Consider the following 16,603-nt stretch of genomic DNA (forward strand, 5'->3'; position numbering starts at 1 on the left):
AGATTGTAATCAAAAAATCTGAAACCATCGAAACCTATATTTATGTATCATGTCATCATATTCAAGTTAAAGACACTGGCAAATATCTGTTTTTGTCTCGCTTGAGTAGACTAAATTTAGACTTAGTAGAGGACTAGTGTCAGAGCACAGGCTTTCCAAATACGAACTATGACTCACAGCAACAACCCAGAGGAGAAGTTATGAACTCACCTTTAATTTTAGTTCAAAAAAAAAAATCTTACAGTTCGCTTATACTTTGGTCTGTGTGGGGGAGACTTTCTTGCTATTATTACAGCTGTTATTGCTGCTATTATACACAGACATTTAGAAACAAGACTAAAAATAACCAGTGACTTCCATTAGGAGCAGTATTCAGACATGATGCAATCTTTGTTTCCCAGTTAAGAAATTTGTGTAAAAACTGCTGATTATTTTATTTGATAAAAGTTGGTGAACTTCACATTACAACTAAAGACACTGTTATTTTCTGGGGAAAAGTTGGCAATGACTACATTTAGATGAGTTTGATTCTCTTTAATTATGAACCAATTATCAAATGATTTGCTGCCTAATTATTCAGAGTGATACACTGCAATAAGGTCAGGTCTAACTTCTTGCTGTGACACACTTTTTATGCATGTCAGGGTTTTTGTTTCTGTACCTCTTTAAAACTGATGAAGAAATGCTTCTTAATTAAGATTCAGTAGTGATCCATCCAGGTGGGTCACATTTCTATTTCAGTTTTAAGACATCTGTCTCCTGCAACTCCTGCATGTAGTACAGAGCAGGTCACATTCCTCCTGAATGTGCTGAGCAAGATATTGACCTCAAAATTGCTATTGTTCTCAATTGCAAGGCAAATATCATTCCATCTCTAGTAATTATTTTGGCAATGCAGCTCTGATGTGGAAAGGCAAAAGCGGGACGAGGAGCAGCAAGACTCCCTCTTGGAACAGCAGAGACAACAAACATTAAATTAAGTATGAATGGAGCAGCTGGTGTGGAGGTGTGTTGCAAAACGACTTGCAGATTGCAGAGGTCCATCTAAACAGGTTATCAGGCTTTATGCAGGCAGAAGCAACATAAATAACATGTCCTGTATAAGATTTGCCACAGGCATCGGCTGAGCCTTCAGCAGGTGTTAAGGTCACCTGATCTGCCAGGTTTCTGTTGGCTGAACTTGACTCAGTAGAGCCATTGCTACGCTAGCATTAGCCTTAGAGAGCATTTTGAATTGATCTGTCTTTTTGCCTATGTTTTCATGCTGTCTTCATCCTCCAAGGAATAAAACATTTACAGTGATGGTGGTCAATGGTGGTTTTAAAACGCGTCTTAAAACCCATTTTTACTCCTTGGCATATGACACTGTATGACCCTGATTTCATTGGTTTTATTGTTTTTAATCTATTGTGCTCATTTTATTGTTTTTAATTCTAATGATCATTTTAGACTTTTTTTTGTGCTATTTGTGCTTATTTTTTTATTTTAAGTTTTTATTTATTTTATTTATTTATTTTGGGTAAATCTTTTTTTTTCTTTTTTTCTTTTTTTTACTTAGTCATGTATCATTTTTGGCATGCCAAGTGTACAGCACTTTGTGTTCAGCTGTGTTGTTCCGAAAGTGCTATACAAATAAATTGCTTGCTTGCAAGGTAAATAAATTAATAGAAAAAAGGAAAAATAGCACAGTTATTGATATGAACCAAATGATTAAAGATAAAGATCTGAATGTTTCAGAAGTTCATCTAAACAGGTTCTTTTGGGAAAATCCTATTTTCTCTCACTAATTTCTCAAAGCTCCACATTTAATCACCAGTATTATGTGAGTGCTAGACTTCAAAAGTCCTTCTGTGCTCCCTGTCCCTTCACTGAAGTGTGCAGAAGATCAGATCTCCCAACTTTCCTCTTCCTGAAAAGTTTCAGGAAAACCAACAGGACTCTTCGTGCCCTGAGCTCTCATGCAGATCTATTATTACATAATACTGCACCTAAAATATGGACTCAATGATATATTAATTTCACTTTTCACCTCTGAAGACTCCTTCAATTATTGATTGGCACAGTAGATGTCAAGAAAAATGGCAGTGAGTTTCTGTGCGTGTGTGTTTGTGTGTACGCGTGTGGATGTGTTATTATGTGTGTGCAGAGCAGAGAGCGAAAAGGAGAATTGTATCAAGTATCCAATACGTTTTCCCTCCACAGGGTCCGTTGACCATGAACAATGGCCAGTGCTGTTTGTTCCTGCTTACCTGAGGCTTAGGTCTCCAGTGAGTCAGCGCAAGACCCAGCCAGTATCTATTCTCCAGGAACAGAGTTCCAGCACAGAGACACATTATCCGCAGCTTTCTTTAATTAAAGACCCCCGGTCGACACTCTGTGCCAGGTGACCTGAACTGCTCCGAGCCTGCATGTTTCTACCACTATCCTCTCCACTAGGGATAAGTCTCAGTGGATAATTAGAGAGGGAAATGCTATACTGCTGTCATGAGATAGAGGAAGGATTATCTACTAGGACTTTCAACTGAAGAGGCGGGGAAAGAGGAATAATGTGATGGTTTCTTCTACAGTCAGCCTACCTATCTCTTTCTCTTACCTTTCACCCTCTCTCTTCCTAAGACCAAATAATAAGCGAGGGAAGGGACACACAAGTGACTTTTCTTAATGTATTCCACCTGTTTCTCATCTCAGCTGTGTTAGCGAGTTAGTCCCAAGAAGGTTTCCATCCAGAGCTGACATGGAGTATCTAGGGAGAAGACTGCTTTCAGCGTTCCTGCTTTTTCTGCCTCTTCTGTATGTCAGATGTCTCTCCAATCAAAAAACTACAGGTATCAATTTAATACTGTTGGATAGTCAGATTAACCTCCTAAGACCCGATTCTCTTCCATGGCATGCATTTTTAATTTCTCTTTGCTATTTGGGCTGATTTGGACCTGATGAATGTAAAAACAAAGAATTACGTGATTTTTTTTTTTACCTTATTTTTGTTTCTGAGAAAAATGAGATTCACATATGAGGACATTCGCATTAAATTTCGATAGAACAGTGGCAGTGTAACGTTCTCGTAAGTGGATATCAGGCCCTTGTAGAGCAAAATTTGGTACTTTGGTCTAGACAACCCAAAATATGTAGTCAACATATGTGGACACCAGGTCCTAGGAGGTTAATGCTAAACACATCAGTGATCAAATCCTGCTTGTTTGTATATTTAAAGGGAGGCTTTAGTGGCAGAACTGCATGAGTTGTGGAATTTGAGGTCTAACTGTTTAAAGTTTGCACATATGTAATTTGCAACTTGTCCCTACTGTGTTTGAAAAGTCTCCTGGTGTGTGCTGTCTGATGCTGAGGAGCAGAAGTGTCTGGATTTGGCCGGAAATGCTACAGCCCGAAATGTAAAAGGAACACTGCAGTGTGTCCGTGGCTTAAACACCAGGGACTGTATGGAAAAAATCAAGGTACACAAGAAACAACTGATGGGGAAAGTAGATTCTTACCAAAAACTGTCGTACATTTCATTTCATTTATTTTATTAATTTTTATATCAGCTCTGTCAGATGCATGGCAGTTGAAATTTCTTAACATTAATAGGAATTGTTATATCTAAAAAGTGACTACAAAAGAAAATAAAAAGTATCTGTGAGACATAAAATGGGAAATATAAAAATATGAATATATATTTTGCTCAGAATGGAACTGCAGATGCAGCCTCCATGTTTGGAGATGACATCTATGCTGCTGGTTTCTGCCATGGCCTGGAGCTTGCTGCAGGAGAGTCCTACAATGGTGTAGGTAAGTCACATGTTTAAGGTCTGCAGCAGGTGACACAGGAAGGCACTGAAGTCTCTGCAGCTTATGCCAAAATGCAGATACTGTTCACACAAAATACTTTCTTGCACCCACTGCTTAATCCCAATTTTAAAATTGATTCCTTTTATTTATTTTTCATTTTTGGTCTCTTCTGTAGATGGTATCAGCTACTATGTGGTGGCAATGGCGCGCCGCTCCTCCTCAGACCTGTCCCTGCTCGAGATGCATGAGCGCAGCTCTTGTCACCCCGGCATTCGAACCACAGTGGGGTGGACTGTTCCCATTGGCTATTTGGTCAACACATCCCAAATCAGTGTAGGAGAGCAGTGCAACTTCCCGAGAGGTGAGTCAGAGGGGACAGGGGTGATATAAGTGTAGATGTGTTTTGGTGGAAGGTGTATGAAATGTTCAATGCAAGGAGGGGAAATCGGGAAAGCAGTGAAGGGGAACAAAGAGGTGAAGAAATGAGGCAGGCTGGAGATGCAAGGAGAGGAGACAGTCACACAACAGTGCTTCTTTCTGTAAATGTGAGGTGGATAAGGGGATAAAAGGGGAAACACAATAAAAAATCAGAAGGAAGGATAAACAGGAAAAATGCTGTCTCTTAAAGTTTATTATTATGGTGCTCTGGACACATGGTTCCCAACCATCAAGAATTTAGTGTGGTCTTTTTTTCTATAAAAATCCAGCATCCAAATCTTAAAATACATTTTTGGCTGAGCATAACTTGCACGTGTGGTCCCAAACAGTGAAGAGGCTCATACTTATTTAATTTTAAATCAGTAGGTAAATTTAAACTGCACAAAAAAAAGATAAATCTGACTTTTAAAGTCTTGTGATATTGATAGCAAACTATAAAATTCAACAGTGGGAAGATGAAAAAGAAAGACAAGTGGACCTGAGTTATTTACTTTGACAGGGAACCTTTATGGTCATTTCCAGTACTATATTTTTATTCTTGGACTCTCTTAACTCTTGGAATTGAGTAGTTGGGCATGACTCACAGTTCACCCTGTCTGAGATTTCTTCTGTGATCACAGTAGTGTGAGCTTAAGATGACCACAATAAGGATATCCCCTCTCAATTACATCATACTAACTGAGTTTAGAGCGTTCTGTAGCCTTGTACAGTCCATATGCTGACCATGCAATAGTTTATAAACAGGACAAAAACCTTAAGCATGAAAGTGCAGAAGACTTTTCAAGTGTTCTTTGGTGTCTGTGTCTTTTTATTGTTAGTGGTGGGGAACTTCTTCGGCTATAGCTGCGTGCCAGGCATTAAGGATCCCCAGCACGATCCCAGAGGCAACAATCCAAAGAACCTCTGCGAGGCCTGTATAGGAGACGAGAACGACAGACACATCTGTGCCAACAACCACAGAGAGCGGCATTACGGAGAATCTGGAGCTCTGAGGTACACTGACATTAGTAACATGGGAAATAATACAACAACAGCACCCAGAGGTGAAGTAGATGTTATGACTGCTGCCTTTGTGTCTGCCCTCAATTTATATCCATCCCAGCGTGCTGCCTCCATAAAGAAAATAATAGTGGAACTCTAGTGTATGCCTTATCTGAAGGTATGCAGTAGAGATAATAACAATACAGTGACAAATTACTGTGTGTATATATAGTGAACAGATGGAACACACAACCAGATTAAAATAAGAGAACAGAAAATAATAAATCTAACAGTTCCTGTGATTGTGTCGCATAATTTGTTTAGAAAATCATGTATGTATTAAAATATAAATATATAATACTGTTTGTGCTGTGCAGTACTGCCGTCTGTGCAGAACAGTCTTTGGCACAGTACTGAATGTACTTCAGAGGGGAACAAAAGAACTACAGGGGGTGATTTCTTAAAGTGCCACAGTAAGTGGCAGAGGGAGTTTACTCATGGTCTCCAGAGTGTGTTAACAGTAGCACACTGGCAACTGTGCTGATTTCATTCATATTTCAATCTGTTTATAGACTGAATGTGTCTTGCTGTTTGTGTGTTTTCGTTCAGGTGCGTGGCTGAGAACCTCGGCGACGTGGCTTTTGTCAAACACGAAACAGTCTTTGACAATTTGGATGGTCAGTGTGCAAAATATTGTTTATTTTAGAGACTATGATAGTCGTTGTTGTGTGATATAATTTTTATAATGTCTCAATTTGTGATTACATTGCTTGGAATATGCAGAGGGTGCAACTCCCTGTCAAGACATAGGATGTCAGTGTTTCATAACCCATTTGTGCTTTTTACAGAAAGTGGAATACAGTGATTGGATTGCACTGTATGATGTCATATGATAATATGTGGGAATGTGAGGCGGAGAGAAAAGTAAGCAATCTGAAAACAAGAGAAGATAAGAGCGAGAATGAAAAAGAAACAGATATCACACACAAACGCACACACAGGATAGTCACAGAGTTGCAGACATTTTGTCCAGCAGTGAAGTGCCCTAATTCTCTGTTTGCTGCATCTGCTCCTCTGCTTTGGGCAACATCCAAAATTAATGGCGATCATTATCGCCGTCACGCTACACAGGCTCTGCTGGTATAGCCGAGAAGGAGCAGTTTGACGCCAGCTCCACAAAATGCTGTCGCTGCTTAACGAAGCATGTTTTATCATATGGTTCAGAAATGTCCAGAGTCAGAACGATTAACAGAGGTCAGGAAAACACAGAAGGTCTGGGCTGTTGTCTGGGAATGCTGTAGGCTTCAAGGTGGTTTACCCTTTTTTCACACAGTTGTTTGTTTTGTTAAACGGGGTTTCGTTTCCCTTTTTAAAATTCTCAGGGGACCGAGCAAATCTGACAAAAACAGCATATAAAATATTGGTAAATTAGTCATAAATCAGGATTGCACTGTTTGATAAATGTGTCATCATAAACAAATTAATGAATGCACAAAAGAAAATGAAAAACTAAAGTAGTTCTTAGTTAATATAAATAGCTTATTCAGAGTATGAGGAATAATCACATACTAAACATTACAGCTTTCAAATGGTTTTAGATAAGGAGGTCAATGCATATGATGTTACTTTCCTTAGACTTAACTCAGAGGGAGACCGTGCAATTATATGGACAACTATGTCTTGGTATACTTACTGTAAACTTTTTTTAAATATTACTTTCGTGGCATTTTAGCCTTTATTGGACAGAGACAGTGTAGACAGACAGAGAGGGAAAGACATGCAGCAAAGGGCTGCAGGTCAGACTCGAACTCAGGCTGCTACTTTCTTTCACATGCTCGCCTGCTCACCCACTGAGCTAAATTGGCAACCCACAACTTACTGTAATCTTATCATCATGATGAGGACCCAGGATATCTCTACAGCTGGCCAAGAAATACACTAGTTTCTCTAAACCACAGTAAAACCATGTTAAAGAAAGTGCATATTCATTACTGGCTTTTAGAGGCGTTGGCATGTGGACTTTGCTCTGTGATAGTCAGAGATACCTAATCCCTTAATAGTCAGGCTAACTGTTTGCAGTCTTAATGTAGCTGAGCTTTACATTTAACAGACAGATTGGTTCCAGTTGTCTTATGTAACGCTGTGAAAGAAATCAAATGTGCATTTCCCATAATCCCAATCTCCTGTTTATACATCTCCTCTCTTGCCCAGGTAAGAACCAAGAGTCCTGGGCCCTGGATCTGGAGGTGGAGGACCTGAAGCTGCTGTGTCCTGATGGAACGGATGCCGGTCTGGAGGAGTATGAACAATGCCACATTGCCGCAGTCCCTGCCAACGCTGTGGTGGTGCGTATGGAGGACAAGTGCCGTGTCTGGAAGTACCTGGAACGCTTACAGGTGGGTGTGGACATAAGCTGCATGTGCTTTGCTTTTGTGTGTGTGAGAGTGTGTGTGTGTGTATGCACGTTTTTCCACAGAGCTGTGTGTGGATCTCTGGAGCCTGTGCTATTTATCTGCACATCTTAGTACGCAGGTATCTGCTAAACTGTCACCCTTCCTCCGTACTCAGTGTGTGGGAGACTCCAGGATGATTGATACGTCCTGTGCTGATCCGCCCAGCCTGCACTTACAATCTGAAAGACACTTATGTACACAGAACGCCAACGCACATCCATGCATGCCCTCATGCATTAAGCGCAGTCACACACTTCCTCTCTCCTGCAGAATGTGTTTGGCAATGCCACGGAGGGCTTCAGCCTGTTCAGCTCAGCAGGCTATGGCCAATCCGATCTGCTGTTCAGTGATGCCACCCACCACCTGCAGAGAGTTCTGGGTAGCTACTCCTCTTGGCTGGGCCCCACTTATACCACTGTGCTGCAAGCCTTCGAGTGTGAGGGTAAGAGTGATGACGTGTGCCTATTTGCCTGTGTGTAAAAATGTGTTTATGTGGAATTGCTGATGAAGAGTGGGTGGCTAAGTGGCTGGAGGAGTGTTTTTTGCTTTGTGTGTGTGTGTATCTGTGAGCGCATCCACTGCAGCTGTTCTCATTATTGCACTCTCCCACCACCAGGCTTCTGCTGATGGAAGAGGAGGAAGACATCCAGCACATCATCTTCCACCCCATCCCGCTTTCTCCATCCTCCCTCCCTGCCATCTGTGTCCCCCGTCTCACCATATTTTCTTCTTTTAGCTTTGCTTTATTAATGTTTTTCCCCCCCTGCATTTCACCACCCAATCTTTAATATTATATCCTTGCCCTCCTCCAAACTTTTATGACTTTTAATATGCTTGCTGGCAGGTTATGACAAGGTTAAAGAGTGGCTAGTTGGCTGTTAAAACATAACTAAAATTGAACATGTTTTTTAAAGGGCGCTGGGGGGGAAAGTGTAGAAAAGAAAGGGATAGGACAAAAAAGTTAATGATTGTTGTGGTTTTTCTTTTGTGTTTGATTAACACATACCAAAAAAAATCTCTTAACATTTGCTGCCCTGTATATTTGTTGGGAAACTGCAGCCTTCTTGGCTTGTTTCATTAGACTAAGCTTCGGTACCACCCTTCCACCTCACTCCCACAGGGTCTGTCTCTGGCACTGAACAACTGGGTGCTATTAACTTTTTGCTTAGAAGTCTCAGTTACTGTATGTGTGTGTGTGTGTGTGTGTGTGTGTGTGTGTGTGTGTGTGTGTGTGTGTGTGTGTGTGTGAGAGAGAGAGAGAGAGAGAGAGAGAGAGAGAGAGAGGGAGAGAGAGGGAGAGAAAGAGAGTATACACTTTTGTTTCCCACAGCCATTAATGCCCTAATTGGTGCTCTGGCATACTATACTGTTTGTGCATGTGTGTGAGTGCATATGTGCGTTAGTGTTGATAGCATTCCTGCTTTCCCATGCCTTGTATAGCTTACTCCTTTGGATCACTGCTTTCTCACGTCCGGTATGGTGATCCAGGCTGTGTCAGCTCACAGTGTATTTTAACACCTTATGATTAGAAAAGGGGGAGGACTTAAAGTTGAGTTGCCTTCAATGACCCTTGAGGGAGTCTTAAAAAAATGATAATTTTCTCATCTGTGACAACATTTGCGTCACCCAGATTCCTCAAGATTTGCAGCCTCTCCCACACTGCTGTCTTTATACACATGTGGGGGGTTTTCCTATAATATGTCATTTATAATTTAACATTACCACCAGTAGTGAGATGATGATAATGATAATGTGTAAGAGTTACTAACAGCAGGATGTTTAATTAGTCAGTTTTGAATTTAATCTTATTAAAAAACTGTCCTGGGGAATTACTAAAGAAATTGCAACTGCAATTGACAAAAAGAAAAACAAAACAGCATCTATAAGCATTTATAAGGCTCTATAATTAAAGAGACGCAACCAGTTTGACCTTACTTGACCTACTGAATCGTGTACTGTAATTGTGGGCTTTTCACCTCATGTCCACCTCATGTTATTCCACATAGCGCATCACTGAGCTTGGCAATCAACTGATAAGTCGGATGAAGTTCTCCTCATCAAACTGTGGTCTTTAGACCTCGTCATGCATGAAGAATCCACAGCTGGTACAACAGATAATTTGCAGAAATTTGGCGGCAGATTTTTTTGTGTGTGCATTTCTGTTGTATTTCTTCAACTCTGGTTTTGGTGCTGTTTGTTGCTACTTTTGTCCAGGCTTGATGTAAATACTCGTCTCTTCGTGAATGTGTAGTGCTGCAAACCTTCTTTATTTTCAACCAATTAAACGAATGATGATAAAGAGAATAATCCTCTCTTCTTTTCACGCTGGCTTCTAATTATCCCGAAACAGCTATATATCTGTGTGGAAATGAATTAGATTTGATATCAGCTCTTTTGCTTCATCACCCACTCTCTGGCTGCCTCTTGCACACACATTTACTCAAAAATAGTCACTTTGCTCCCTCTCAGTCATTTGGAGAGGGACACAAGAGGATGAAAAGAAGCAGAAAAGCACAAAGGCTCAGGTGTTCACTCGGTTAGCGAGAAGCACCTCCCAGGTGGACAGGTGAATCAGAGACACACTATCTTCATAGGTGGTCTACATGTGCAAACAGAGCTCCATTCAGGGTAGGCTAAATGCTCCTGCTGGCAAAGCTACCAGATTTACAACACCAGCGGCTTAGAGAAAGCCCATGTTTTTGATGGAGCAGTATCATTTAGAAGTGAGCAGATACTGTAGATTGAACTGCATTGCAGCAGAGTGCTGCAATCATTCTCAATCCTCAGCTCTCTTGCTGCCCATTTTGCTGCAATGCACAAATAAAAACAACTAATTCAATTCAGTCCTCTGAAACTTGAGTGTGAGTATATAAGAGAAGGGAGCGTGTCAGTGCAAGTGTTGGAAAGTGATAATTAGTCATTTAGAAATGGAGTTTTTTTGCACGTATACCAAAGCATACTATAGCTGTTTGCATCTATATTTGTGTACTGGTGTGTTTGCATTGCTTTGCTAACATAAGAGAAACTTTTGCTGGATTTATTGTCTTGCTTTGGCTTTGTGTGTGTCTTTGATTACAAAGAGAGAGGGATTATGGGAATTCTACCTACACAGAGGCACATCTAGAAAGGCCATTACACCTCCAATAAGATTATTGGACTATCTAACAAGAAGCCTTATGTATAACCAGAGGTCCAGATAGCAGGAGATCTTAAGCATTTAGATGTTATTTTGTGCAGTAGCCCAAAAAGGTCAACAGCAGTTGTGCATGGGCTGAGTGATGAATGTGTATAAAAAGATGCTTGAACAGGAAAAGAAGCGAAAAGTTCACACACAAAAGAACACATAGCGAGCACAAACATTGGCTCCAGTGTGCAGATGTCATTGTTTTTAACACTTTACTACAAAGACGTGTATTATGTAGTTTGTCTATTATGACTGGATTGAGGGTTTGCAGACACATTAACACTTACCATGTGGCATTTGTGTGTCCAACACTTTGAATCTGTGATAATTAATCCTGATAACAAAGTATCAAGAAAACAAGGCACCAGATACATATGCTTACAGGCCAATCCATAACCATCTGGCAATGACCAAGTGAGGTATTTCCCAGTTGGCAAGCGATTGCTGGAAGTTGACAGCGGTCACCAGAAAATCAGTTGCTAAAGCCCCAGTCATACTGGCCTAGAGACCAATATGTGACACACTGGCAACCATGAGTCACAAGTGGAAAATGTGTATTCCCTGACAGTCTGGCAAAAAACTCCTTGATTTGATTGCCAGCAGATTGTATGTGATCACCTGTAGTTTGCATGGAGCGTGAAGACTTGTCAACAAGCACTCACAAGCTACTTCAGAGAATTACTGAAACTGGGAAATGTGCAGCACAAACTCAGAAAGTCAGAGAAGACCCACCAAACCCCAAATTCATGATCCAAGATAGCAGAAGTGCACACAAACAGTAGTAAAACTGTAAAGTTTTTAATGTGTGTGCACTACTGCGTATTTATAAGTCGCTAAATAAGTGATATGCAGCACACTGACAAGCTCCTATCCATGAACATGCTGCAGAGGCAAAATGAGTAAAGAGCACATTTAACATAGGAAAAATCCTGGCTATTGCATTAACATTGTGAAGAAGCTAGATAAAATGAAAGCTTAATAAATTTAATTTCGGTTACTGTACATTCATCAAACTACTGTGTTTACACCTCAGCAAAGTTGTGGTCTGTCGCTGCAAGTGGTAAGATTTCTGTGAAGGTGTATGTCAGGCCACAGGCTGTAGCTGTAACACAACTATAAATCAGCCTGAACACTTTGGAGCCATTTATAAAAGAACCACTTCAGTTGCTAATGTTATTTTGCCAGCCTTAGCTAACAATACTCGCAGTTTAAACTTTTAATGTAAATGAAACCTCTGGATGATTTTCCTATTGTTTTTAATACAATAATGCCTACAAAAGTTGTGTTTAGTGTCATCTTGCGTGTTTGTGGGTGTCTTCATCTGCGCTGACACGGGTGATGGCGCGAATGGTTTGACCGGAGGTTGCCAGGCGAGAGCGCCAAAGATGAAGGGGATGACAGTGATGGAGGGGGAGAGGGGAGAGGAGTGACAGGTAATCCATCAGAGGCGTTACTGTCATTATTCAATTACCACCCATCCTTAGCACTCTTGATAACCCTAAAACACACACACAGGCTACAAGTGTGTGCATGCAGTTGGAAGCTACAATGGGTTAGCAGATCCTCTTACACACAGTGGGTTTGTGCTGTGTGGGTGGTGAGGTGAGTCGGGACACAGAACTTGGCACTAGTTCTTTATATGCTTTTAGTGCAGTAGACCCTTAAATCTCCACCTCTTCCTCTCTAATGTCCTCTATTCCCTTCTCACAGCTCTCATCGCTCACGTTTTTCTCCCCTCACCTCTCTTTATCGACCTCACCCTCAACCTAACCCTCTTGCTCCTCACTTCTCCGTCTCCATTCCATAGTTCCCACCATACCCCCCGCCTCCTCCTCCTCTTCCGCCTATCTCTCTCCTCTGTTCCGTCTCCTGAGCCCAGAGCTGATAAGGAACACAGAGTATGATTAGACGCCAGTGACACCAGGCTTATCGTTCTGCTTCCACAATGCTCCCAAGATCACTTGCCCAATAACAGCCAAGCATGGCAAGCATGAACACACACATGCACACACACATGTTGCATCCATAATACGGCCCAAACTGGGTGAAAAATGACCACAAGCAGCAGATTGTTTAAATGTGAAGTGGTGGGGAGGAGGACGTTTATGCAGCGTAGTGTGCATAGGTGTATAGAGCGTGACAGAAGATGCACGCTCAGGGTTTTAAATTTAAAACACTAGATGGCACTGTCCACTCAGCAGTGTTCGTGTATTCATTAATGCTTTTTCCAATAAAACCATTATAATGCCAGAGGGCATACACATTACTGACGCTCCTCAGGGTGTTTCAGCATCCTCTCTTTTCCAGTTTTCCTCTCACTTTCCTCTTCTCATTTCATTTTCATTTTCTCCTTTCTTTCGCATTTACACTTCTGTTTTTTTGCTCTCTTCTGTCCTTGTGTCTACCTTTCTGTTTGCCCTTTTTCTTCCCTGTGTCCAATCCCTTTCTCTTTTCTCCTCTCTGATGTTCTACTCATCAGTTTTTGTTTTCGTGTCTTGTGTCCTCTATTTCTTGCCATCTTTCCTCTCTCCCCTTCTTCTAAATCTTCCCTGCACCCCCAAATTTCCTTCCCACGCTTACCTCTGCTCCACCTTAGTCTCTTCTCTCTCATCTCTTTTCTCCTTCACCCTTCCTTTTCTGTCATGTTTTTTCACTTCCCCCCTCTGTTTCTAATTTACCCTTTTTCTTTAATTGTTTCACCTCCTTCCTTTCCCCCTTTTCTTCTTCTCCTCCTCTTCTTTCATATATTCTTCTTTTCTGGCACTTCCTCTTCTCTGCCCTTTTTTCTCTTCTTCTCCACTCACACACTTTTTCACTCTCCTCTCTCGTCCATGGGGCAGTAGCTCTGTAATGTTGTTAGGACATGCTCTCATTAATAACCTACACTTTGAGAGTCTTTGCTAGTGGAGCGTGAATCTCCCGTTCGTTTGGGGACGAATAGAGGGTGTTTCACCGTGTGTGCGTGTGTGTGTGTGAGCATAAAAGAGAGAGAGAAGACAGACAACGAGAGAAAAGCCAATGGGTGAGTGTAATGCACAAAAAGCATGTTGTTTCCTCACATTGTTTAATGGTGCTCGATCAGCTTGCAGTCTGCTGGTCCAGTATGTTTTATGTGTGTGCGTACTGTAGGTGGGCGTGTGGAACCGTGCCAGACGTCCTTGAGTCTGACCCTGTTAAGGAACCTTGCCTTTGGGCATCCCATGGCTCAGTGCTCATTACTGCCATAGTCGCACGCATGCACGTACACCTTTTCAAGCTCAACCACATGCCAATTGATCGACTCGGGAGCCAACACCCACCTCCAATTACAGGTAAATTTACAGGTCTGTTCTTCAAGGTGTGTGTGTGTGCATGCACACTACAGTATATTCACTACATTATAAATTCTAGGTGAAAGACTAATTTGTGACCAGCCCTTTCTCAAACCGCATTACGAAAAGTGTTTTTTAAGTGTCACCATTAAGCGTGAAAGTTAAGGTAATGGCGGAACTCAGGCAATTAGCGGTGACAGGAGAAGTTAAAGCAAGTTAGAGAGTGAGTTTGAGTCAAACACAAGTATAACAAGGATGTGTGAAGGTGTGTTTGCGTGCCGTACGTGCGAGTGTGTGTTAGATTTATGTTCCGCATGCCTGTTCCTGTTCCTGCTCTCCATAACGAGCCGACAGGTGTACGAGCCAGCAGGCTGGACACTGACTGATGCAGCACTAATGCTCACAAACTCCTCTCTCCCGCCCCTCACCACCTCTCCCACCACACACACACACACACGCACATGAATAACATACTGTACAATAGGTGTTGTCTTACCTCAGCAGTACACTGAGCTTTGGCAGAGAGGCAAAAAGAGAGAGGAGTGATTAAATAGTCTAGTTAGTCCACAGAGTGGTTGAGAACATTAAGAGCTTGGCCATTCATCAGAATAACACACACAAAACACTACATATACACGCACCCACTCATATTGATTGTACAAGTTAAAAATGTCTCTGCTTGGTGAGCCAGTGAATTCTCATAGGAAAACAGCACTCAGACACAGAGACGCACACGCAAAATCCCCCCCAAAACTCACATATGCACATCCGCACACACACACTTACTTCCTGTCTCTCTAAAACAGATTAATTTTCCATCACTTACCCCTCCTGTCATAAGTGTGAGCACCGACTCATTAAAACTCTTGAAACTCCCTCCCACACCTCCCCATCAGTCTCTCCCTCATAAATGGACAGGGCTCCTTTACTGCTATGGAGGTGGGGATATAGAGCGAGAAAGAGAAATACACAGACACACACACATACAATGAGAGTCTGGGAGGATGAGGAGGAAAAGCAGGTGGGCTGTCAGACAAGAGAAGATGAGGAAAGAGAAGAAGGGGGGAAAAACAGGTGGATTGTCAGAGAATAAGCAGGCAAAATGAGGAAGGAGGAGGGAGGATTTCTACAAATAGGATGAAGAATGAGCAGACGGGGGAAAGGACAAACAGTCCGGAAAAGGGAGGATAAGCTGTTGGGATGTTAAATAAGAAGGACACAGAAATAGAAGGACTGAAGAGGAGGAATTAGGAGGGTTAACGAGGAAAGAAAATAAATAAATAAATAAATTAAGGACAAAATAGGGAGAAAAACTGTGTGGCATCTCTGCTAAAAGGCTGGGATAAGAAGAATGTGGAGGAAAAAGGAGGAGCATTCACAAAGAAAGCTCAAGATGGTAAATATGGAGAAGAAGAGATAAAGAAATGATGTGAAGCAAACAAAATGAAGCATTTACTTGGTGATTAGTAAACGGGATGAAAGGTAAAGGAGAAGAGGCAAGGACATCATGAGAGAGAGGGAGCAGAGAGGGAGCAGCAGAGCAGCAATTTCTCCTCCTGCTCTCCCAAATATGAAGTCCCTTGTTATCACTGTTAAGTTTTAATCTTCAGCCTAACAGTCGTTTTCATTATCAGGATAATGCCAGTTATTACCTCTTCATTGCCAGGAATATTATGATGGATGTTTTCCAATCAGCCCCAGCATTAATACGATCAGCGCAGACATTAGCACAATCAGTCAGCACGCTGCTGATAATAACTCATGATTGTTGTGATTTAGTCCCAATGCCACGACAGCTGGAGCTACGTTTAAGCACCATTAATTACAGAGACATGGGGTGAGTGAAGGAAATAGAAAGGAAGGAAAAAGGGGTAGAAAAGGATGTGACAGAAGATGTAAGGAGCAAGGAAGGAAGGAAGGGAAAAAATGAGGGTGAATGTGAAACAAAGACAACAGCAGGCAGAAAACAGATTTTCCCTGCATTCACAAACATGTTTGGATTCAGCACGTAAAGTGTTTGTTGCTTTAAAGTGATTCATTCAGGTGCCAAAATTGAGCACCAAACTCAGGCGGTACCAAACAACTGCAATGAGATGAGATGCAGGTGTAGGCTGTCCACGAGGAAGAGCACCTCTTTGTTTCGGGTGAGAAAAATAATCAAATTTGACTGTTGAACCGTGCCCGTGTGCTTGTGTGCAGCTCCACTTCTGACTGATATGAGAACTCCAGTGTCTTCTGCTGGTCTACTACTTTGTCATTTTTCCTCTTCATCTCGGAACCTTTATAAAGTAGATTCCCAAAGCCCAGGACTGAGTGCGCACTTTAAAAGTTAAAACCTTTAGACTTTGAGCAGAACAAAATCATCACATTTGTTAATGCAACCCATTAGAAATCCTCGACCTTGTGCTACTTTTGTAGACAGTGGCGCCACACTGTGAGAAATTTCCCTT

General features: G+C 41.7%; 1 protein-coding gene across 1 annotated transcript; it reads left to right on the forward strand.

Moving 5' to 3' along the window:
* Positions 1-2,572: 2,572 nt before the first annotated feature.
* On the forward strand, positions 2,573-9,977 carry otomp (otolith matrix protein). The gene is made up of 9 exons (XM_004540300.4): positions 2,573-2,825; positions 3,316-3,452; positions 3,684-3,786; positions 3,962-4,147; positions 5,043-5,217; positions 5,815-5,882; positions 7,417-7,601; positions 7,929-8,100; positions 8,275-9,977. Exons 1-9 carry the CDS (start codon positions 2,735-2,737, stop codon positions 8,283-8,285), a joined length of 1,128 nt encoding a protein of 375 aa, XP_004540357.3. The 5' UTR covers positions 2,573-2,734; the 3' UTR covers positions 8,286-9,977.
* The last annotated feature ends 6,626 nt before the right edge of the window (positions 9,978-16,603 follow it).

The sequence above is a fragment of the Maylandia zebra genome, linkage group LG19 (assembly GCF_041146795.1).
Source record: "Maylandia zebra isolate NMK-2024a linkage group LG19, Mzebra_GT3a, whole genome shotgun sequence".
NCBI lineage: Eukaryota > Metazoa > Chordata > Actinopteri > Cichliformes > Cichlidae > Maylandia > Maylandia zebra.

Excerpts from the sequence above, each read along its gene's own strand:
- otomp (XM_004540300.4), top strand. The coding sequence starts at position 2,735 with ATGGAGTATCTAGGGAGAAGACTGCTTTCAGCGTTCCTGCTTTTTCTG. Across the intron at positions 4,148-5,042 it reads GCAGTGCAACTTCCCGAGAG|TGGTGGGGAACTTCTTCGGC; the intron begins GTGAGTCAGAGG and ends TTTTATTGTTAG. Across the intron at positions 5,218-5,814 it reads GGAGAATCTGGAGCTCTGAG|GTGCGTGGCTGAGAACCTCG; the intron begins GTACACTGACAT and ends GTTTTCGTTCAG.